The 25,978-nt window shown below is 37.0% G+C and overlaps 1 protein-coding gene across 1 annotated transcript in view; it reads right to left on the bottom strand.

The window, feature by feature from the left end:
• ADAMTS3 (ADAM metallopeptidase with thrombospondin type 1 motif 3) overlaps positions 1-25,978 on the bottom strand; it is a 272,211-nt gene that overhangs the window by 231,029 nt on the left and 15,204 nt on the right. The window contains exon 3 of the mRNA XM_019665331.1: positions 20,293-20,699. Within this exon, the coding sequence (XP_019520876.1) occupies positions 20,293-20,699 (407 nt within the window). The remainder of the gene's footprint in view (positions 1-20,292; positions 20,700-25,978) is intronic.

Consider the following 25,978-nt stretch of genomic DNA (forward strand, 5'->3'; position numbering starts at 1 on the left):
ATATATATATATATATATATATATATACACACATACACACGCACAGAGTCATTTGCCGCTTAACAACAAGAATATGATATGAGAAATGCATGGTTATGCGATTTCATTATTGTGAAATCATAAAGTGCATTTACACAAACCTAGATGGTAGAGCCTACTACATACTTAAGCTATATGGTAGAGCCTATGGCTCCTAGGCTACAAGCCTGTACAGAGTGTTACTGTACAAAACAACACAAGATAAAATCAAGCACAAGTGAAAAAGTATGCATCAAGAGATATAATGAACATGAGCTGTATGAGGCTACTTGCGGCATAAGACAACATACTATTTTACAGCAAAATTTTTGTATGTAAGTAGAAAGAGTACATCTAACGTAATGATAGAAAGCATAGTATAGTCAATACATAAGCCAGTAACAGAGTCACTATTATCAAGTATTACGTCCTGTACACCATTGTATGTGCTATACTTTTAAACAACTGGCAGCACAGCAGATTTATTTACACTGGTATCACCGCAAACATGTAATACATCAAGCTACCATGTTACCATGGCTATGGCATCACTGGGCGATAGGGCTTGTATAGCTCCATTATAATCTTATGGGACCATTGTTGTCTAAGGGGCCTATCGTTGACCGAAGCCTCCTTATACAGCACACAACTGTATACATACATGTACACATGCATGTGTATATGTGTGCATATATGTGTGTATATATTACATATATAATGTATATATTTCTCTTGATGCTGCTTATTTCCACATTTCGTTAGAAGTCATGCTGAAACATCTCCCAAAACTAATAGCCGTTAAGTTCATTGGAGCCTTCGAGAATACAGGACTTAAAGTTAGTGGATTAAAAATAAATTTTAAAAAGTAGAAAAAAGCATTATTAGAAATTAATCAATATCTCAGAATTTGGAAAAGTAATACTCATAAATGCCATTTGCACTTCAGGCCATGATTAGTGAATAATGGTCAGTGTGATGCTTTGATTTCTTTCTTGGTCAGAAATGCACTGTTAATAAGGATAAATAGAACACAAATTTATAGAGTTATATAACATGAGTCCTAGAAGGAATCTCAGGAAGCTTATAGTCAACGATTTCCTAACTTTATATCCCAGGGCCCACAGGGACAGGTGGAGGCTGTAATGGAGATCTGGAAATGACTGTCACTGTGTCGTAAGGCTGAACAAAATGGTACAGGTCTATGGATAATTTACTCTCTTATTGGGAATTATCAACCAGTGTAGAAAGAGAGAATAATTTGTACTCATTGGGAACACTGACAAAAACAATTTTCTATGTTTTTGATTATTAACATATAGGTAAAAGGATTCATTACTTAATAAACATTCTGCCTGGTTTACAAAATATTTTATAACATAAGGTCCAATAAGTAGAACAAAAAGAATCACTGATCTAATTCAAATCCCTAATTTGTAAGTATGGGAAAGAGAGGTAGTTCCATGAATACAGCCCAAATTTCAAAACATCCTCACAAATTAACATGTTTCTACAAGTTTTCTAAGCATATCCTATAAAAAGAGGGCCTTTCCCAAAATTTTTAGGTCAATGGTTAGGGTCTAGGACCAATATGCCTTGGAGTCTTCCCTCATCATTATGCTAAATCTAAATATGGTATCATAATTGAAGCCAAAGATGACAATGACATGCAGCTGACCAAACAAAAACAGAGATCTCATGGTGACTTAATTTTATCTGGACCCATATCACTATGCTTGGTCTGCTTTCTTGTCCTGGCAGCCAGTCAATACCATCCTCAGAGCCAGGTATGCAAAATAAAGGACTATATGAAGCCAGGCAGGAAAGTATGAAATACTGGCACCCTCTAAGCAAGATCATGTGTCCTGCAAGCCCAAAGGAAGTATTGCCCTAAGATTCCAATCACTATGTTAAAAGCATCATGTTTCACAGATAATGCTAAATAAAATGTTTCCCACTGTGTTTGGGTTGCTAACATTTGCAGAATCTCTCACTAAGTGCTGTTCTTCATTTTTTCTAGGGCTTCAGATGTTCAGACTGGGTCCTGCTATGTTCATATGACACCCCATGCATCTAATAGCACAGCCTTCTCAATCTATAAAGAACTTCCACTTAGGGACATCACCAGATAGAAGTAGGCATTCCAGACATCTTATACATTTTAAATTGGGTTTGGAGAGTCCTATCAGCTAATCAAAAAACTCATATGTTCATATGACACCCCAGCAACTAATAGCAGAGTCCTCTCAATCTATAAAGAACTTCACTTAGGGACATCACCAGAAAGTAAGCCTTCCAGAAATCTCTTACATTGTAAATTGAGGTTGGAAAGTCTTATTACATAATCAAAAAGAAAAAATCACCAAGACCCTTAAATCCTACTTTGATAATGCCACTGAATCAGAGGTGCATTTTCTGGTAGTTGGAACTAGAGACCCACCACATCACCTTTATCTCCATCCCCCTTAAAGTGCCTCCACAGAAGTATAAAAAATGCATAGTCCTTGCTGTATTTTTTTTTTTGATGGAAGACTCCGGATTGGGAAAAAAATGGATATAAGATAGCACATTAACCACAATCAACTAATAAAAGAGATATAAAATGAACAACGTCAGGAAGACTCTGAGCAGCAGTGTATACTACATAATGCCACAGAACTCTATCATTAGCCCCAAAATTCTCAATTTGAGATTAATAATTTAAAATATTTGATCAAATGAAAAGCCTGAAGAGAATATTAAAATTGTACTTATGCCTGGTTCATTCCATTCCAGCCAGGAAATGGGATATATCATACTAACAAAGGGAAATGTTTCCTAAAGCTGAAGTAATTGGCTGCACAGTGCACTGAATGACTGAGCGTTCAATAGTGTAAAACCAAAGTATTGTAATAATAACAATAAGAAGTCAATCATGGTCACTATATCTTTGTCAACTATGAAGAATCTAATAAGCGGAACGAGGTATTTCACTTCATATTTGTAAGCAGAACCTAAAGAAGAACTTTCTGTGTGGCAGAGCTCTATATAAGATGGAAAATAGCAAGTTTCTCATCCTTAGAAGTCTTCAAGAGAGCAGAGGTTTGAGTACCCCTCACAGAAGATGTAAGGGAAGATGATAAAGGAGCTCTTCATCAGGTGGAGAAAATAATATGAAAAGTACAGGATTTTCACCAAGGTATTCACTTCATAGAAGATTATTTTCCACAAGACAGGTCACAGGCTGAGTTGAGTAACTGCAGTATTTCTTATTTTGCAATCTTAGTCATAATTATTATTATTATTAATAATTACAAAATCTTAAGGTAAATAATTATAAATAGAAAAAGGAGGAAAGGATTCTAGTAATAATCATTGATTTCCTAGGAGCCGGGCTGTGTGAAAGATGCATTAATATTTTTGGTAAGGCCTTGGCCTGATAAGTATTACTTACCCACTTTACTTAAAGAAAAGAGACTTCCAGAAGGTTAAATAAGTTGTTTAAAGTCACAAAGCTAGTAGGTGGTGGAACTGTGATTAGAGTCCAAGTTGGTGTGATTCTAAACCAACACCATGCCCACTCCCAACATGAACCATTTCCCTCAACCACTTTATAATTTTTTTTTACTTCTGTCATTAATGGTACTTATATTTTGCCAAATTCGACTCTCCCAAAGTATCGTAACTCTGAAGTTTGGCCACTGCTCCTCTTCACTGGTGTTTATTAATTGTTCTTACTACAAAACTCCCAATTTAATATTGTCTAAATATTTTATAAAAGTAGGCTATAATAATCTAGATAAAGCTTTTCAAAACTTATCACGCTACATAATGTCCTCTTTTTTAAAAATATTACTGACTCTGGAGTTAGATGTCAATGCAATTATATATCCCTGTTTCTTCAATCAGTAAACTAGAATTTTCAGAAATTTTTTATGATTATGGAAGATTTGAACTCATTTACGAAAGGACTGACAAACCACAGTGAATCCAATGATAATTTCTTGATATATTTAGTGTAGTCTAGTATTGCTTAAAAATTAATCAACTTCTTTGAAAATAAATATTTAAAAAAATATCAAATGTTTAAAATTCCTTGTTTTAGAGACAGAGAATTCAAAGTCTGACTACCTTAACAGTACAATTGATCTTTTTACCCCCAATTGTTTGCAATATCACTGTTATAAACTAAAAATAGTATGTTAAAAATCTCCCTTTCCAATTGTATTTCCTATTAATCTCTATATATTTCTAAAAGTATTAAAAACATACAAGTGAATTAGCTTCATGGCCTCCTTGTCAATGATGCACACTGTGAGGAGTGTATTTAGGTAGCTTGGGGTAATAGAACCACCATGTGCTTTGTTGCAAACAGACCCACATACCAATCTAGTTCTGCCACCGACTCTACAACCTAACAACAAATTCTGTGACTGGTCCTTGAATCAAAGTACTTAATTAAACATTGATTTTCTCTGCCTTTTCACACATTCACTGGCTTACACTCCTTTTTCTTTCTCTCTCTTTCTTTCATATCATATTTGGTCCTATATTTAGTTAAATACTGGCCAAGACTACTTTGGATTTCCAGTGTATTCATTATATATGTTACAAAGTTCATGAAATCAACTTCACCCATTTTCCCCCATTCTTATGGCCATCACGTGTAGCCCTCCACACAACTCTACTTTCCTCAGAGGCTCTTCTTTCTACCCATCCCATCCCATCCTCTGCCATCATTGGTAATTACTTTAATATAATATTTACCTCTTCAGTTCTCTGGTATCACAAATATTGCTTCTTCCAGGAAGCCTTCTACCATCCTTCCAGGCAGAAATAACCCTTCCATCATCCAAGCTTTCACATTTCATCTATTCTAGTCTCACAGCATTTAAAACATTCTGCCTTGTACTTTGGTGCTACTTTTGCATATGTTATTTCCAGTGCTCTTGGAAGATAAAGGTTACACCTGGATTCCCTGAGTATTCACCACAGCAATCAGTATAGGGCTTTACGTATCCTAGTACTTCAAAATGCTTTATTAGCTTGATCACTATTCCTAGAAGCAAAGATTATTAAATCAAAGTAATAACACAGTTTTTGTAGTTGAGAACTTTGAGGGTAGGTTTAGTTTGCAAGAACTCTGTTACCTCAAAGCATGATTATGCACAAGGGCGTCATATCATTGCCTCACTGTGCTTTGTTCTTGTTTTAATGATAATTTACCCAGAAGAAGATGTTTAATATGTGCTCAGCAGGATTTTCACAGTTCTTAAAGCACTTCTTGAGTATATTTAAAAATCTATATTAAAGTTATAATGAAATCATGTTTGGCACGGCATTGAGAAGATTAAGGAAGCATTACTTCACAGGCCAACACCAGAAAGAAAAAGTATTTTCCCTCCCCTTTTATTTTCTGTTTTCCATATCTGTTCAAGGAAAGATTTGAAATACATATTTATTTCCCCCCAATATTTAACTCATCTTTAAACTTAATAAAAATTAACTATAGCAAAGTTAGAGAAGATAATGAGAAATAAATCATAATCAAATTGATATAAATCAAAGAGTAAGCACTGAACAGGTGGTGCTCATAAACATGAATAATTTAGGTTAACTACAAAATCACTATTAAGAAATATAGATGATTGGATAAAGAAGATGTGGTATATATACACAATGGAACACTTTCCTGCTCTAAGAAACGATGATTTAGTGCCATTTGCAACAACATGGATTGATCTTGAGATTATTATGCTAAGCGAAATCAATCAGACAGAAAAAGTTGAGAACCATATGATTGCACTGATATGTGGGATATAAAACTGAAAGCAACAAAGGAACAAGACAAACAAAGAAACAAAAACTCATAGACAGACAATAGTTCAGTGGTTACCAGGGGGTAAGGTGGGGGAGGGGGTGGTAGAGAGGATAAACAGGATGAAATATATGGTGATGGAAGGAGAACTGACTTTGGGTGGTAAACAAACAATGTGATATGTAGATGATGTATTACAGAATTGTACACTTGAAACCTATGTAACTTTACTAACCATTGTCACCTCAATAAAGTTTAATTTAAAAAAATTTGAAAACACTTTTGATTTTTTTTTCACTTCCTACTGTATTCCAAGCTCACATCCTTCATTATTTTTTGTATAAGACCAACTTAGCCACACAAGAAAAATATCATCAAACAATTTGGAAAATGCTTGACATATGTATGATTCTAGGCTTACAGAAATTAGATACAAAATATGAAAATGATCAAGGGCTATGCTGAACCTTTCCTTCCAGATAAGCACAAACTGGCTGCCTATCTGAGAAAGGAGGCAGGGTAGGAGATGTATCCAACAGCGCAGACCTGGCATAGGCAGGTACACATAACTAGGTAAATATTCTCAGCTCCCATAGGGCCACAGCTTGACCAAATCTCAGGGAAGAAGCAATGATGTCTGTCACAATACTGCTTTTCCCAGACCAATTAACCTAGAGGACTCTTACCCATTTTTCATTTTAAAAGGGGCCAATGCCTGATGATTTTACCCTCCTAATCAAAGTGTATAGGGGCTTTGAGCTTCTTCTAATCCTGCATTGCTAAAATGTCTGGTATAAGTGACTAGAAATAAAGCAAGGCTTCAGTCCTTTGTTCTTCAGATGTTCTAAGATCTCCTAAATCAGCATGTAAACCATGAAGACACAGATCTCCCTCTTGTCCCTCAATAAAATACATGACACCTTCCACAGACATGTCCGTGAAAGGAAAAGGTGGAAGGCAATTGGCCTTTAGAAATCAGGTACTTCTCCTAAAAGCAGATGTGCAAATGTCAACATCTAAATACCAGCTCTGAAAACACACTTTTCTAAATCCATTATAAATAGCTATAGAATTGTATCTATTTTTAGTATCAAATACATCAGTTACCAGATTGAGCTGTATTTCCAAACAATCACTGGTCAAATGTTCTCCATCCCAGGCACATTAGCTCATAATACTTTTTTAAATAGACTTTTAAAGATCTTCCCAGAGAAGCAAAAGCTAAAGGAATTCATTATCATCAAGTCAGTATTACAAGAAATGTTAAATGGACTTCTATAAGAAGAAAGGGAAAAATAAAAATATCAAAATTATGAATAATGGCAATAACTATGTACCTATCAATAATCACTTTAAATATAAATGGATTAAATGCTCCAATCAAAAGACATAGGGTAGCTGAACTGATAAGAAAACAAGCCCCATACATATTCTGTCTACAAGAGACTCATCTCAGATCAAAAGATACACATAGATGAAATTTAAAGGGATGGAAAAAGGTATTTCATGCAAATGGAAATGAAAACAAGCTAGAGTAGCAATACTTGTATCAGACAAAATAGACTTTAAAACTAAGTTTATAATAAGAGACAAAAATAGAACATTATAGAATAATAAAGTGACCAATCCAACAAGAGGATATAACTGTAGTAAATATTTATGTGCCCCACATAGGAGCAACTAAATATAAAAAGCAAATATTGGTCAACATAAAGGGAGAGATCAAAAGCAATACAATCATAGTAGGGGACTTTAACATCCCACTGACACAAATGGACAGATCTTCCAGACAGAAAATCAACAAGGAAACAGCAGCCTTAAATTACACACTAAACCAGATGGATTTAATTGATATTTTTAGAGCATTCCATCCCAAAAAAGCAGAGTATACAGTTTTTTCAAGTGCACATGGAACATTTCCCAATATAGACCACGTTAGGCCACAAAACAAATCTCAATAAATTCAAGAGGACTGAAATCATATCAAGCATCCTCTCCAAACACAATGGTATGAAACTAGAAATCAAATACAATAAAAAACAAGCAAACAAAACAAAACAGAAACACATGGAGGCTAAATAACATGCTACTAAACAATGAATGGATTAACAATGAGATCAAGGAAGAAATCAAAAGATATCTTGAGACAAATGAAAATGAAAACACAACAATGTAAAATCTATGTGACACAGCAAACGCAGTCCTAAGAGGGAAATTCATAACAATACAGGCATACATAAAAAAACAAGTAAAATCTAAAAGAGAGTGTTATTATAAGATTTATGGTCAAGATGGCAGAGTAGGTAAAAGCTGTATTACATCCTCTCACAAACACATCAAAATTACAACTAAACTACAGAACAACCATCACTGGGAATCGCCTGAAGTTTAACTGAACCGAAACCCTACAAACAACTAAGGACATACAGAAGAAGCTACCTCGAGACTGAAAGGAGGGGCAGGGGCACAGAACAGGCTGGCCTCACACCTGTGTGTGACCATTAAAATTCAGGAAGAATATCATGACTGCAGAGGCTCCCCCCTCCCCCCCCAGAGGAGCAAGGGATCCCAGTCCCACACCAGGCACCCCAGTCCACGGTTCTAGTGCCAAGAGAAGTCCCCATAACTTCTGGCCATGAAAACCAGTGGAGATTGTGTTTAAGTGAGACAAGGGCAGCTTCAGTCTCAGGTGCTCCTATTAAAGAGCCCACACACAGATTTACTTGCTGACGGTCTCACTTGCTTTGATCTCCAGTGCTGTGGCAGCAGTTTGAAAGGTGCCTGGGATATGGAGGGAGGAACTGAATTGTCTAGCTTCACAGTGAGAGCTGGACAGGCAGCTTTCTCCCAGACGGAGGAACTGATGGAAGCCATTGTTTTTTGTTGAGCCCTCCCTCACTCCCCCAGCTGTAGACACAGGTGGCTGCCATATCTGAGTCTCCATCAACCTAGCTAACACTCTTCCTTCACCCCACCACAGTTGATTCCTAACACCCCAACCAACTTTCTGGCACACCCAAGCCACTCCAGTGGTTTTCCATACAAACAGCCTGTCTTGGCAAGCAGCATCTGGTTATGGCATGTCCTGTATCTCTTGCTGAGCAGCCTTAAGCTGTCTAGGTTCTGGGTTCTTAGGCAAAGACAGCCTAGATTCATAACTGGACCTCTTGAGGCACCTCCAAGCTCAGCATGGGTGGCGGCATCTATGGATTACTTGGTGGCTCATGCCACGTGACCCCAGGCAAGGCACAGGCTGTGGCTAATAATGGTCTGTGGCTAATAATGGCCTGTGGCAGGGCCATTACCCAGAGACCATGGGAACTAGCACACCCAAAGACCAGCTTCAGACCAAACTGGAACCTCAACAGCTGCCTCCAAGGACAACACACCCAAAGGACAGAATGGGCAGGCACAAGACTGCTGAAGTGAATCCTGCCCTACGAGGTCAGCCACTGCACAACAACTCCTCCACAGTAGTCATAGCCAGTCCTCACAACCAATCAACCCAAGGGTGAACCCTCCCATGAAAGTGAAACCAGCAACCAGGACTCAACTACAACAGGAGGGCAGACACAACCCACAAAAGGGACACACCTGAAGCATCTGGCTTAGGTGACCAGGGAGGCTGCACCACAGATGTGTAAGGACATTTACTACATAAGGCCACTCTACTAAGACTGAGAGGCATAGCAGCTCTACCTAAAACAGAAACAAGCACAGGGAAGCAGCCAAAATGGGGAGACAAAGAAACATATCCCAAATGAAAGAACAGAACAAAGCTCCAGAAAAAGAACTAAACAAAATGGAGATAAGCAATCTACCAAGTGCACAATTCAAAACCATGGTTATAAGGATGCTCAGTGATCAGGGAGAACTTCAACACAAAGATAGCAAGCATAAAAAAGGCCATAGAAACCATAAAAAAAAGTCAGAAATAAAGAATAGAATAACTGAAATGAAGAATACATTAGAGGAAATTAACAGTAGATTAGATGAAGCAGATGGCCAAATCAGTGATTTAGACAGTAAGGTAGCAAAAAGTACCCAAAAGGAACACTGAGGGCCGGCCAAGTGGCGAGTTGGTTAATATCTGGCTTGGGAACACTGAAAAGAAAAAATAATCCAAAAAATTAGGACAGTTTAAGGGCATCGGGAACATCAAGCATATCAACATTTGCATCATAGGAGTACCAGAAGGAGAAGTGAGCAAGGAATTGAAAACCTATTTGAGGAAATAATGACAGAACTTCCCTAACCTGAAGGAAATACACATACAAGCCCAGGAAGTGCAGAGTGAAGCCAAAGAGATCCACACTAAGACACATCATAATTAAAATGCCAAATGTTAAAGACAAAGAGAGAATCTTAAAAGCATCAAGAGAAAAGCAGTTAGTTACCTACAAGGGAGTACCCATGAAACTATCAGCTGATTTCTCAACAGAAACTTTGCAAGCCAAAAGGGATTGGCAGGAAATATTCAAAGTGATAAAAAGCAAGGACCTACAACCAATAGTACTCTACTCCACAAGGCTATCATTTATAATAGAATCAAAGGACAGATAAAGAGCTTCCCAGGAAAAAAAAAAAAGCTAAAAAGCACCACCAAACAAGTATTACAAGAAATCTTAGAGGGACTTCTTTAATATGAAAAAAAGTCAAGAATATGAATAATAAAATGGCAATAACTACAGATCTACCAGCAATTACTTTCAATGTAAATGGATTAAATATTCCAATCAAAAGATAGGGAAGCTGAATGAATAAGAAAACAAGAACCTTATATGCTGCCTACAAGAGACTCACTTCAGATAGAAAGACACATACAGACTGAAAGTACAAGCATGGGAAAAGATATTTAATGAAAATGGAAATGAAAAAGAAGCATGAGTAGCAGTGCTTATACCACACAAAATAGACTTTAACACAAAGGCTATAACAAGATACAAAAAAGGACCCAGTATTCCCACTTCAGGGTATTTATCCAAAGCAACCCAAATGCTACTTTGAGGGGACATGTACCATGTACATTCATATGTTCATTGCAGCATTGTTTACAATGGCCAAGACATGGAGGCAGCCTGGGTGTGCATCAATGGACAAATGGATAAAGAGGAGGTGGTATATACAGCGGAATATTACTCGGCTATCAAAGGAAATGGATACTTGCCATCTTTGGCAGCGTGGATGAACTTGAAAGGTATTGTATTGAGCGGAGTATGTCAGACAGAGAAAGACAGATGCAGTGTGATTTCACTTATATGTGGAATCTAAAGAACAAAATAAACAAAACAGAAACTCACAGATACAGAGAACATTTTGATGGTTGCCAGATAGGAGGGGGGTTGGAAATGGATGAAAAAGGGAAGGAATTAAGAAGTACAAATTGGTTGTTACATAGTAGTCATGGGGATATAGGATACAGCATAAGGAAAATACTCAATAATATTGCAATAGCTATGAATGGTGTCAGAAGGATACTATGGGGTGATGGATGGGAGAGGGTTTTGGGGACAAGGTGAAAAAGTTGAAGGCATTCAGAAGTACAAATTGGTAGTCACAGAATAGTCATGGGGATGTAAAGCAAAGCATTGGGAATATAGTCAATAATATGGTAATAACTATGTACAGCGCAGGTGGATACTAGTCAGGGGATTACTTCTTAAATTACATCAATGTCTAACCATTATGCTGTACACCTGAAATTAATATAAAATAATATTGAATTTCAACTGTAACTGAAACATTTTAAAATGGGGAGAGGGAGTTGAAGGGGAATAAGAGGTCCATATATCCAGGTATAAAACAAATAAGTCATAGGGATGTAATATACAGCATAGGGAATATAGTGAACAATATTGTGATCACAGGGTACAGTGTCAGATAGTTACTGGACTTGTCATGGTGATCACTTCTTTAGGTATATAAGTGTTGAATAACTATGGTGTACACCTGAAACTAATATAATATTGTATGTTAGCTATATATTTTAATGTAAAAATGCAAAAAAGAGAAACATCTAAAATAAACAACGTAACTGTACACTTAAAGGAACTGGGAAATGAACAGTAAACGAAGCCCAAAGTGAGTATAAGGAAGGACATAATAAAGATCAGAGCAAAAATAAACAAAATAGAGTCTAAGTAAAAAATACAAAAAAAAACAAAAAAAATCAATGAAATCAAGAGCTGATTCTTTGAAAAGATAAACAAAATTGATAAGCCTTTTACCAGACTTATCAAAATAAAAAGAAAGAGAATCCAAATAAATAAAATCATAAATGAAAGAAGTGAAGAGACAACAGTCACCACAGAAATAAAAAAATATATATAAGAAAATACTACGAGCAATTATACATCAACATATTGGACAATCTGGAAGAGATGGATAAATTCCTAAAAGCATACAATCTTCCAAAACTGAATGAATAAACAGAAAATCTGAAGTGACTAATTATTGAAATCAAATCAGTAATCAAGAAATTCCCAACAAACAAAAATCCTGGACCAGATGGCTTCACAGGTGAATTTAATCAAACATTCAAAAAAAAATTAATACCTATTCTTCCCAAATGATTCCAAGAAATTCAAGAGGAGGAAAGGCTCCCAAGCTCATTCTACGAGGCCACCAATACCCTGATTCCAGGACCAGAAAAAGGCATTACAAAAAAAGAAAACTATTGAACCATATCCCTAATGGACACAGATTCAAAAACCCTCAACAAAATATTAGCATACTGAGTTCAATAATATATTAAAAAGATCATATACTATGATCAAGAAGGGTTTTTTCCTTGGATACAAAGTTGTTTCAATATCCACAAATCAATGATAGACCACACAAACAAAATGAAAGAAAAAAAAATCACATGATCATACCAATAGACACAGAAAAAGCCTTTGACAATATCTAGTATCAATTTATGATAAAAACTCTCAGCAAAGTGGAAATAGAAGGAACATACCTCAACATAATAAAGGCCATATATGACAAATCCACAGCTAACATCATACTCAAAGGGGAAAAGCTAAAAGCATTCTTATTAATGTCAGAAACAAGTCAAGAATGTTCACTTTCACCACTTTTATTCAACATAATATTGAAAGTCCTAGCTATAGCAATCAGACAAGAAAAAGAAAATAAATAAATAAATAGATAAATAAATAAATAAATAAATGGCATCCAAATTGGAAAGGAAGAGCAAAATTGCCATTATTCACAGATGACATGGTACCATATATTGAGAATCCCAAATATTCCACCAAAAAAACTATTCGAACTAATAAATGAATTCGGTAAACAAGCAGGATTAAATTAATATTCAGAAACCAACCGATTTTTATATACCAATAATGAACTATCAGAAAAGGAAATTAAGAAAAAACAAACCATTTATAATTACATCAAAAAATTCAATAGTTAGGAATAAATTTAACCCAGAAGGTAAAACACTGTACATGGAAAATTATAAGACATCAAAGAAAGAAACTGAAGAAGATACAAATAAATGGAAAAATATACTATACTTATAGATAGGAAGAATTAATATAGTTAAAATGTACATACTACCCAAGACAATCTATAGATTCAATGCCATCCCTATGAAAATACCAATGGCATTTTTCACAGAACTAGAACAAATAACCCTAAAATTTATAGGGAACCATAAAGACCCTGAATAGTCATGGCAATCTTGAGAAAGAGGAACAAAGTTGGAGGAATCAAACTATCTGATATCAAATTATACATAAGAGCATAGTAATCGAAACAGTATGGTACTGGTATAAAAACAGACACGTAGATCAATGGAGCAAAATAGAGAGCTGAGAAATAAACCCATACCTATGTGATCATTTACTCTATAACAAAGGAAGCAAGAAGATACGATGGGGTAAAGATAGTCTATTCAACAAATGGTGTTGGGAAAACTGGACAGATACACATAAAAAAATGAAACTGAACCACCTTCTTACTTCATACACAAGAATATACTCAAAATGGATTAAAGACTTAAATGTAACACCCAAAAACGTAAAACTCCTAGAAGAAAACATAGGCAGTAAACTCTCTAACACTGCCCTTAGTAATATTTTTTCTTATATATCTCCTCATGCAAGGGAAAAAAAAAGAAAAATTAAACAAATGGGACTACATCAAACTAAAAAGTTTCTGCACAGCAAAGAAAACCATCAACAAAACAAAAAGACATCTTAATGGGAGAAGATATTTGCCAATGATACATCTGATAAGGAGTTAATATCCAAAATCTATTAAAAAAAAAAAAACAAAAACCTCATGCACTCAACACCAAAAAAAAAAGCCAAACAATCCAATTTAAAAAATGGGCAGAGGACACGAACAGACTCTTCTCCAAAGAGAACATACAGATGGCCAACAGACATGTGAATAGATGCTCAACATCACTAATCATCAGAGAAATGCAAATTAAAACCACAATGAGATACCATCTCACATTGTCAGAATGGCTATTGTCAATAAATCAAAAAACAAGTGTTGGTGAGGATGTGGAGAAAAGGGAACCCTCGCGCACTGTTGGTAGGACTACAAATTGGTGCAGCAACTACAAAAAATAGTTTGGAGGTTCCTCAAAAAATTTAAAATAGAACTACCTTACGACCCAGCAATTCCATTTCTGGGTGTTTATCTGAAGAAATCCAAAACACTAATTTGACAAGATACATGCACTTCTATGTTCACTGCAGCACTATTTACAATAGTCAAGATATGGAAGCAACTGAAATGCCCATCAATAGATGACTGGATAAAGAAGATGTGGTACATACGTATATACAATGAAATATTACTGGGCCATAAAAAAGAATAAAATCTTACCATTTGCGATAACGTGGGTGGACAAAGAGGGTACTATGCTGAGTAAAAAACACTGAGAAAGATAAATACCATATGATCTCACTTATATGTAAAATAATAAAGAACAAAATAAATGAACAAACGAAACAGAAACAGACCTTACGGAGAACAAACTAATGGTTACCAGGTGGAAAGGAGATTTGGGGGCTGGGTGAAAAAGGTGAAGGGGTTAAAAAGTACAAATTGGTAGTTACAAAATAGTCATAGGGATATAAAGTACAGTATAAAGAAGACAGTCAACAATATTGTAATAACAATGTATAGAGCCAGGTGGGTACTAGACTTATCAGGGGAATCACTTCATAAATTATACAAATGTCTAACCATTATGCTGTACACCTGAAACTAATATAAATATTGAATGTCAACGATAATTGCAAAATGAAAAATAATTTTAAAAAGTGCCTCTACAGACAGACTAACTGAAATAGGCACGACAAGAACATGTTTTTGAGGGGACCAAATCCCAAAGTAAGGAAGTCTTAAAGCTGGTTTGTTTCTAAGTTAGCAGTAGTTCACAAAGGCTTCATGTCCATGCCCCAAATCTAACAAGGATAAATGCCTCTGATATTAACCAGATGTGAATATCAGATATTTTAGAAAAGAGGTTCTGTTTATGGTTCCCAATTGTTAACTTCAAGTTTCCAAGACCTCCTGCCCTAACAGTGAAAATCCCTGTTAGATGCCTCGGGAGGCCTAAGCATGGTCTGGAGTGAGAACAAGGCAGGAGGAAGAAAAAGCCAGGAAGGACATCTCCCGCCTGTGTTTTACAGGCCTTTCCTGAGCTTATCCATTTCACATATTATTTTATTAGATAACCCCTAGTGATTTCATTTGAAGGAAGAATTCCAAATGTTATAAAAGAAAAAAAAAAAAGGTGAAAAATTCTATCCTAGATAAACCCCCTTGATCATAAAATCAGCCCATGAGACAATCACCTAACGGGGTAACCCAGAAGAATCATCACCAGTCAATTCTTCCACTCCCAACCAGCTCCTCTGATAATAATCCAGGCGAATGAACAAAGCAACATTGTTCTAGCAAGCCTAGAAAAACCCAGCTTCCTTATGTTGTGAAATACATGACATAAAGCCTACTAACCAAACATTCCTTTATTTTGGCAAATTTATAGACCACAAAATATGATTGTGAGCTGCCACTACTCGCAGTGGAGATTTAATGGTGTTATAGAGCAAATGCCAGGGCACTGTGGGATAAAGAAATCTATTTTCAGCTGGGATTCTCAGCCAGAAGTGTCTTCCACTAAGAGGAGTGTGAAATGCCTGCCATCACCATGACCCCTGACCACTGGATTCTCATTTCGAAGATGTAGAAGCAGAGAGGTAAAGCATGTCAACAGCTTCCAGCCAAAAACCACCAGAAGCACATCTGCAGTTGACAAGCTGGGTTTATTACACGGTGCACAGAGGGAGAATGCACACCAGAGGGAACTATGAACCTCTCAATAATAGTGTTAGAAAGAACCTATTAACAGCATTGAGGCTTTGTTTGGGTGATTTGGGGGAGGGTCTAGGAAAGCAGGGCTTTGTTCTAGATTGGATGTTGTCAGGAAACAGGGAGAATTCTACGATTGAATATCTCAATAATTCTTACCCATGAGTAGACAAGAGCAGGAATAAAGCTGTAATTGGTAAAGAATTAGCAGTCACTCATAAACGGTAATCTTGGCCAAGAACAGGGAAAGGTCATGCTGGAGAGGAACAGATATTGTTGTTGGATACACTGGGTGAGAATCATTGTCAGTTCCTTTGTGTAGAAGATTTTGATGTTGATTTCAGAAACCCACGGAATAATATTTTAGTTATCATGCATATCTATGTCTAGATCACAGGCTAGACCATGGCTCTGGATATGTCACTCAAAAAGGTACTTTTCTGTCCTCTTCAATAATGTTGAAGTACGTTTCCCATGATCATTTCAAACAGTTACCTGGAAGAGGTAGACTATCTGATGGTTTCAGTCAAGTTCCTGATGTCCAGTCGGGTAAAAACAGCTAAGAGTTACTGCTTGCTTTTCAAACTATCACTGGTGAAGAAACAGTTTCTTTTCTCCCCAATTGGTCTCAGACTCATATATTGGTAAAATACAATAAAAACGAAGTACTAGAAAAATAAAATAACAAGACTCCAAACAAATTGTCAAATTACTATAAAAGTTTCTATACATAGTCTCACTTTCTGTATTTTATCTTGTCACAAACCTGAGTCTGTGAACACATTTTGAGTAGCACTGTTTTTTAATTAAAGCATTCTATTTAACATAAATTAACTGTCTCAGAGCACTGAGCATTTCAAAGCGACATTGCAGGCCACGAGACAGCATCAGAAAAAAAAGAGATTAGTGATTTCACTCAGGGAGAAGGCCTTGTTATGAACCCTCCAACCTTAGTGAAAAATAAAAGCCGGTGGCTGCTCCCTACGAGCCACAGCTTCAAAGGACACATGTAGAAAATCAGATCACTGGAATCCATCTACACCAGTTTAAAGTGAGCTTAATCAAAAGGATTAGATTTCCCATCCAGGTAGGGCTTCAATGGCTTCCATACCAGGAGACTTAACTATAAATTATTGGGCAGAGATTTTCCCATTGGTATTTTTAGACCAGAAGTGGCTGTGCTTTCTACTAAGACTACTTGGATTTGATTATAATCCCAGAGCCTCCCAGAGCAATGGCTTTTGGGACCAGGAGGTTAATCCTTAGCCATCCATGCTCTTAATATCCCTGATTCCCTTTCTAAGATCAAGATGGTCAAGTTAAAATCCCTACATGGTAAGTTAAAGAAACAGGAAGGGTATAGGAATCAGCCAAATTTATTTACATCAATTAAAGTGCCTACATCTTCCCTGCTAGGGCTTATCCTGTCCAATGCAACTGCACAATTTTAAGAACTTATCCCCAGCTTAGTGAAGTAGCTGCTGGTGCTATCCATCCAGTTTGTTGACCTGATCTCCATACCCTGCTTCACTTCCTGCATCATCTTCATTCTTCCTCTCTAGCTGCTCTGATCTGGAGACCTTAGGAGAGACTTCCATTTTACATACCCACATAGTCAGCCCTGCCTGCTACTGGCCACACCTACCCTTTTCCTTGATAAAGCTAAAGGCCCAAGCCATTTTTTGTCTGGTTAGAAATTGTCCTATGCATTAAAATATCTCCACGAAGTACTCCCCTTAACCACAATGTTTAAGTTAACATGATTCACACACACATACACACACACACACTTAAAAAAATATTTTGACACTTAAATTCTATGGCGAATTTAACATCTTTGAGTTCCATGAAGATAGTAACCGTGATTATTCCTGTTACCATTTCACAGCACCTGGAATAGTGCTTAGACCACAACTGATTTCTTACAACTATCTTTAAATTAATTAATTAATTAATTAATTAATCAAAGAATAAATGAGGGCCGGCCAAGTGGTGCGTTGGTTAGGAGTTGGCTTGGGATGCCAGCTCTGAGCAGCAGGGCCCAGGTTTGGATCCTGCATATGAGGGCCAGTGACACTGCCCTCTACAGCTAAGATGGTGAACAACAGCTCCACGTGGAGCTGGGCTGCCATGAGTCGCCAGCGACAGCGTGGGCTGCAGTGGAGCTGCAGTGGACTCCCGTAAGCTACCATGAGCAGCCAGCAGTCTGCGTGAGCTGCCAAGAGCTGCTGTGAGCGGCCATTCAGTGACTGGAGACCGATCTGCCTCACCCGGGGAAGAGCGCAATGATAACACCAACATGGGCCAGTGAAGCAACGTCCTCCACAACTAGACTGAAGAACAGAAGGATAGCAACTTGTCTGTTCCCCTCCCCTGACTCCCCAATAAAATCTTAAAAAAAAAAAGAATAAATGATTATCTGACTACAGTGGTGGTGTAGTGCACACACACACTATATCTACATATACATAATGTCAATAGTTAACATTATAACTTTAAAATTAGAAATTAAACAACCCTAATAATGTCAGTCACATTATACATTTTTCTTGTTCTTTATAACAACTTGTTATTGCCCGAGTTCTGTATTGATGATTAGATAATTTGACATGTACAATAAGAAAAATATGGATTGCTAAATCAGTTTTAAAAATCACTGTGATAATCCATTAAAACAATGGCTTTGTCTTGCTTTCTTTAAACTGATTTTCAAGCCAATAACCCAAGTTTCAAGTCTTAACGGAGGAGAAACAAAGTACATTTTTTATGCTATAAAACACTGAATTAAGTTTTATACTCATTGTTTTACTTAAAAGTATTATAAAACAGCACCTTTTATATAATTCATTTCCATTTATATCTTAGTAGTTGAATCAAGCAAGTTCTCTCAGTGAGTACTTTAAATTTACTCTTTCAGAGTGTTTTTATTTTTATTCAGTGAATTAATTCAGATCTAATCAAACTTTATGTAGAATGAGAAAAAATTGAGAGATTCCTTATGCCTTCCCCAGATCCTGGTCCAACCCCAAATATGAGGATATGGATCCTAAACTATTGGAGTCCAACTTGGAGAGTTGAACCTGCTACACATATTCTATGCCATTTTCTGTGCTGGCTGTTTAAATTCTACAGAACATGATAGGGCAGTCCAGGACTGAAAAATGAAGCCTGAAACAATGACCTCACCAGCATTTGGTAAAATATATGGTATCATAACTCCTTTGGGTTGGGCTAATGTGCCCTATAGAGAGGACAACAGCAGGATATTCACGGTATTGTTGGAGGACCAGCCAAGGTAGAATAGTTATAAGTAGAAATGTAAGGAATATTTTGAGAACTCTTAGAAGCAGTGACAAAACAAAAGGAATAGCTCTGATCTCCCAAGAAGCAGCAGTCTGGCAACCATAGAAAGGAAAAACAGTTGCTCTTTTTGAAGAAAGGCTGTCTGTGGATGAAAGAGGCATAAACATTGATATACTTTTCAAATAATATCTGGAGATACAGAACAAATAAAAATATTTCATATCTGCAGAGTGTGAAAGAAAGATTAATTACATTTGGCTTCAATTACAAAACTGAAGAGCAATATAAGGGTATTTTACCTGAAAATAAAGAAAAAAAATAAATCAAAGCCACCATCCAGAGAAAACTACATTTTGCATTCAGAAAGCAATGCTATTTGAACAAATTCAGACATGAGATCTGCTCAATTCCCATTTTAGCATTCTTTGGGGAGGTGAAAGAATACTTTCAAAATGCTTTCTTTTAGAAGATATTCAAAGTTTCCACATAAGAAGTGAAATACTATCATTTTGGAGGAATCTATGTTTCTTTAGAAAGTTTTCAGAATGCTTTGAAAGAAAGAGGGAAATAAAACTCCCCAATGTAACCCAAGTGAAAATATAAGCAAAAAATACTAAAATATGTCTATTGTTTCTTGGAATAATGTTGTCTTCATGTCAAAATGAAGCCAAAGTACACAGCTTTGACAGTAAAATGCTTTCTACTTCTTCTTCCTAAGCTTAAAATATAATAATGAGGTATCCTTTCCACCTCTATCTTCCAAAGCATGCTGAAGCCATGCTGCACTCCCAAACACCTACAAACATATACACACAAAAGGGAATGAGTCTTACCAGACCATCACAGTTGCTAATGGCAACAGAGGTTCCTGGAATGTCCATGATGTCACCAACATAAGCACAGTTAGTCTGCAAAGGCTCTGTTTTCCAGATTCTTTCAGAAGCACTTCCTGGTTGATGATTATTAACAGGGTCGGTTATATTCCCAGGCACCGGAGAAGTCTCATGCCATTCCACAACAGCCCCAGGAGCTAGGAGCTGAGTGTTGGGCTTCAGTCGCAGATGAAAATCTCTTCCAAATGCTGTGATGTTAAAGAACAATTGCTCAGAGTTGGAGGACACGTCCCTCGGTGACCTCTTTTTGTGATTTGCAGAAAGAATATGGGAGAGATAGTGTCCTTCTAGATTTGTGCTGACTGGAGTGACCAGCTCATACTCTCTCTGTCTCTTTATTGATAAATCTGTGGAGTGAAAAACAAAATTGTAGAATCCTGTGCAACAAGAGAACACAGGAGGACATATAACATCTGCATAAAGTACCCACCTCACAAGACTATACCTCAACTTGCATAATAAGTATATTCCTGAATGATCTCATACGTATTAAATTTTGAGAACTCACATCATTTTTAAATGCACTTAGGTAACTGTGTCCAAAGAACCTTTTTTAATTTTTTATAGTCTATTACAATGTGAATAGTCATATCTCATTTATATGTTTGAGAACATGAATGTAAGTTTTCATAAACTATATGTGGCTTGCTTATAATCAAGACATGTTCCCAATTAATTTCTTATTGCTTAATGGACACCTGCTACAAACTTTTAACAAAGTTGCTATTATGTAGAAGATACTTTTTATCTTATTTTTACAGTTTTTTCTCTATAAGAATCCTAGAATTTATACTATTTACAATAGCTACTTTATATTGCATCTACCATGGCCTATAATATATATATATATATATATATATATATACTGTAGTTATGGTGCTGTAGTATGTACACATTTTTTTCCATCGTAATAACCCTAACAATCACACTTCAGAGATGAAGAAGCTGAGATTCAGGAGGTATGTGTCCAAGATCAAGTAACTGTGAATCTCAGATATGGATCCAAGTTATACTCCAGAGTCCACACACTCATTCTGCTACATTACATCAAGTCTCATAAATCACAGAACATTTTCAGAAAATGAGGAGAATGGGTTAAAAGAAAGAAAAATCTATAAATTGAATATGCAGGTACTAGTTAGTCAAGAGCAAATGGCATTGTCATTTTGCACCGTATTCCTTACATGGAACAGACACTAATTTGAATATGAAAGTGTATTTCGGGTCCACCTGACAACACGGGTGGCCACTTACATGTTAAATTGAATTTCACAATTAGAACTTAAGTCCCCTAGTTTAGCCATTGTGAGTATTGTGTCTGCTAAGATGCAAGCATCCTTGGGAAAGGTAACACATTGAATGAACCATTTATCCCTTAATAGATTTTGAAAGCAGAGCACAATGGATACTGAAGGAAATGAGGGGACAACAAGGATGATGAAAGAAAGCATGAAAAAGAAAATCTGAGAACATGAGTTAAACAGTTCCCCACCTTCATAATTCTAGGCTAAGACTAGTCCTTCAGTGTGTTCAAGTACCCTGAAAAAATTAAATGATTCCCAAATACTGTTCACCTGTAGAAACTACATGTAGGTCATCCAATAAATTAAGAGTATGAGACCCACAAATAATCCTATAACCTATGCTCTTAAAAGTATCCTTATAGAATCACTATGTTTTCATTATTTTTCTGCTTTTAAAATATCTCAAACGGTGTGTCAAGTACCAGAAAACAAATGAAGGCATTTTGCAACTTGGAAATTTCTTCAGTGCATGTTTATGATCATTATGCCACTTACAATGGACCAGTGGATTCAACAAAATATCCTTCTTTATTAAATGCACAGAGTAAGTAACAAGGTTGTAAATATTTACTAGGCAGAGGAGTGAAGACTGTCGAATCAGAGAAACCGGGCTCCGCCACGGGAAGCAGCGGCAGCACAATCCCTGCTCCCTCGGCAGCGCTCTGAGTCGCAGTCAAGGGAGGCGTTATTGTAATCAAACGCAAACGCACGGAGACTGGTCTTCTTTACAACCAAAATCCCTGGAAATACCTGTGTAAATTCTGGCTTAGAGAGAGAACTCGAAATCTTAGGGAATGAACTCAAGTGTCACAGGAGCAAAGTGAGGGAGAAGCAAGTTTCCACAGTAAAGGATGAATCTCTTGGATGTGGCCTACCCCAAATTAATTCCTTGAGGATAAGAACTCCCTATTCAACTTGGTATTCCCAATATCATATCATAGAATGAAGAAGAAGATTTTGTACTTGCCAAGGTCTCTTGTCAGTAGAATTTCTTAAATGTGCATTAAGGTAGTAACGCAGGAAACTAGAGCATCTTTGCTCTATTCTGCTGCATACTCTGACTTACTATCCAAGGCCCATGAGCATCTGGCTTTACCAATAATCCCAGTTATAACTCTTTCTCTAACCATCAGTTTACTGTTTCATGGGAAGGAGAAAGCAGTGCTTAATTTTTATGTATGGATTTCTCATCCCCCCGAAGAGAATTCATACAACCAAAGTCTAGACAATATACAGATGCCTGGATTAAGTGACTGGAGAACTAGAAAATTTAAGAAGAATTCACGGAGGCTCCTCCACACCCAGGAGGATACCCAGAGCCTCATGCTTACAATAAACCATACATCCCAAACGTGCTGGGACACTTCCATTTTTCCTGTCAGACAATACATTCTGAACTTATACTCAAAATATAGATGCCACGTTTCTATAGAGCTTTGTCTTCTCGAATACTAAATAATAAATCATTCCTAAAATGTATGTCTAAGAAACATTTCTGAAATTAAACCTGAATGAGTCATTTTCCAGTTGGAAATTAATGTAATCAAGGGAAAAGATGCACTTAGTAACCCCTCAAGCTACCATTCCTCCTGACAGTAGTTAACGTTAACGGACCTGACAAAGGAGCTACCTAGTCTCCTGCCATTGATTGGCAGAATAAATACCAGGCTGTGCTTTGTGCTCAAGAATATATCATCTCTAATTCTCACAACAGTCACAGTAGATAGATATTATTATACTTAGTTCATAAAGGAGAAAGCAGGCCTAGAAGGCCTGACACATAGCCAGTGAGGAGCTAAAGGAAAATTTCACTTCGAACATTTGATGCTGAAGACCATGCTCCCATGCTCTTATTCACTTTAGAATAGATGGAACACCTTGCTGTCAATTTCTAATTTAATATCTGACTTATAACGGAAAACTACCACAAGAATGATGGTGTTCTCTATCACTTCTACCACCCTCTCCCCCCTCCCCTTAGAAGAGGGTAAAGGTGATCAAATATATGGTGATGGAAGGAGAACTGACTCTGGATGGTGAACACACAATGTGATATATAGATCGCGTATTACAGAATTGTACACCTGAAACCTATGTAATTTTACTAACCATTGTCACACCAATAAATTTTAATTAAAAAAAAATCAAGAAATAGAAAACAAAAAACAGAATGATGATGTTCTGGCTACCCAAGGCCAGTCAATCAGTTTCTCCTCTAGTGTAACTTCAAAAATTTCTGTAAAATGCTCTTAAATTCTTGGTCTTTGGGAGGAAAAAAAGGGAGGTGGTTGGGAAAGCTCAAAGCTATCAAAATATTTAAGATTATAATCACATAAAAAGATCAAATTATATCCAGTTAGTTTGCTGCATTCAAAAAATACACATTTCACAGGCTCAAATACTTCCACAAAGCAATAAAGCCTATTGTTAAGGAATGAACTACAGTGTCAAACAGCAGCAAGTTAAGCATATGAACTTGAACAAGTTCTTTATTTTTTCTTAAGCTCAGTTTCCTCATTTATTAACCAGAGGTTAGTAAGAGTTCCAATTTCATAGGTTTGGTGAGAGGTTTAAAGGAGGTTATGCAGAGGATTCAGTAAGCATTAGGTATTTTAACTTAGATGTAAATTAGGTACCCACTATAATAATGCCCATGTGAAAGTTTAAGATATAAAACTATTTAATTGTCAGCTGAGATGGCTGAAGGGCCACAGCAATAGGTACATAAAGGGTTTTGTTGTTCAGAAGTTCCACAAGCACAGACGGCTGGGGCCCCTATAAAGCCAAACTGTGGTCACTAATTATCCAAGCATGACTGAGATACAGTGAATTGTCCACTCTCCACTGGCATCTGTGCACACATGGTCTATCTCCCTACTGGTAGTATTGATGAACTGTGTGCAGTCTTACCTAAGAGCAAACCCTTCACTTATATACTTCATCCTAGCCCCCCCTTGCCTTTGCAAAAACTGTTTCAGCAATTTTCTTCTCTTTCTTAATCAAATTTCCCCATAGCACTAGATCATTCTCACCAGCAAATAAATAAGCTGCCATATTTCCCATTTAAAAAAACAAACAAACAAAAAACAACCTTGATGACACATCCACTTCTAGCTAATTCTTCATTTTTTGCTCCCCTTCATAGCAAAACTTCAAAAGACTAACTCAATTCAATGTTTCCAATTCCTTTCTTCCCATTCTCATTCTTTCTATACCCACTCCAGTCAGGCTCCTGTGAAGGTTACAAGTAACCCCATGTTGCTAAAACCAATGGTCAAGAATCCATCTTGCTTGCCCTATCAGCATCTGATCCAGTTTCTTTTCTTCTTGAAATATTTTATTTACCTTCCAGGACACCTCTTTCCTCTCACTAGTCTCCCCTCCTCACTGGCCTCCCTCACATCCCTTATTCCCATGACCTGTATACACTGCAGTGCCACAGGACCTGGTGCGCGGCCTCTTTCTTCTTCATCTACCCTCTCTCACTTGGTGAGCTCATCCCATGCCGTGACTCTGAATGTCTTCACAATCATATATCTCTAGCCCAGCCTTTACCCATGAGCTCCTCTCTTGTCATTTCAAGTGCCTACAGATCTCCCCATGTGAACTAGGCATCTCAACGTAACATTGCCCAAAGTAAACTGTTTTGTCTTCCTGCTTCCAAATCTGCCCCTCACCCATGTCAATAAACGGCAATTCTATCCTCCCAGTTACTCAGACCAAAAACTTGACTAGCCATCCTTCGCTTTTCTCACACCACACCCCAAATCTCTTCTCAAAGCCTATTGACTCTACTTTCAAAATAGCTCCAGACTCTGACCACTGCTCATCACCTCCCCCCACTATGACCTGAGTCCCAACCACCATCGTCTCATTTTTGAACGAGCCTCATAACCATTTTCCTTGCTTCTGTTCTCCCTTTATATGTTACCTCAACACAGCCAGAGTCATTGAAGTGGCAGATCATGTCGCTCTGCTCCTCAAGACCCAGCCCATTCAGAATAAAACAGCTCATAAGGTCTACAGCCTGGCACTGGCAACTCCCATCTCCAGGTCACTGCCCAAGATCTTCTTTCCAGACAGATGCCTGGCTCACCCCTCACTTCCTTCAGGCCTTTGCTTAAATGTGCCCCTCCCAGTGAAGTCTGTCCTGCCCACCAGTAACCACCGCATCTCTCTTTATCCCCTTTCTGTGTTCCACACCTCTCCACAAATTTGTCGCCATCTCAAACTATAAATTGTATTTCTATGATTATTTGTTTATTGTTTCTTTATACCTACTAGCATATAAGCTTCATGAGGGTAGGGATTCTTACCTGTTC

Source organism: Hipposideros armiger, unplaced genomic scaffold, assembly GCF_001890085.2.
Source record: "Hipposideros armiger isolate ML-2016 unplaced genomic scaffold, ASM189008v1 scaffold_439, whole genome shotgun sequence".
Classification (NCBI taxonomy): Eukaryota; Metazoa; Chordata; class Mammalia; order Chiroptera; family Hipposideridae; genus Hipposideros; species Hipposideros armiger.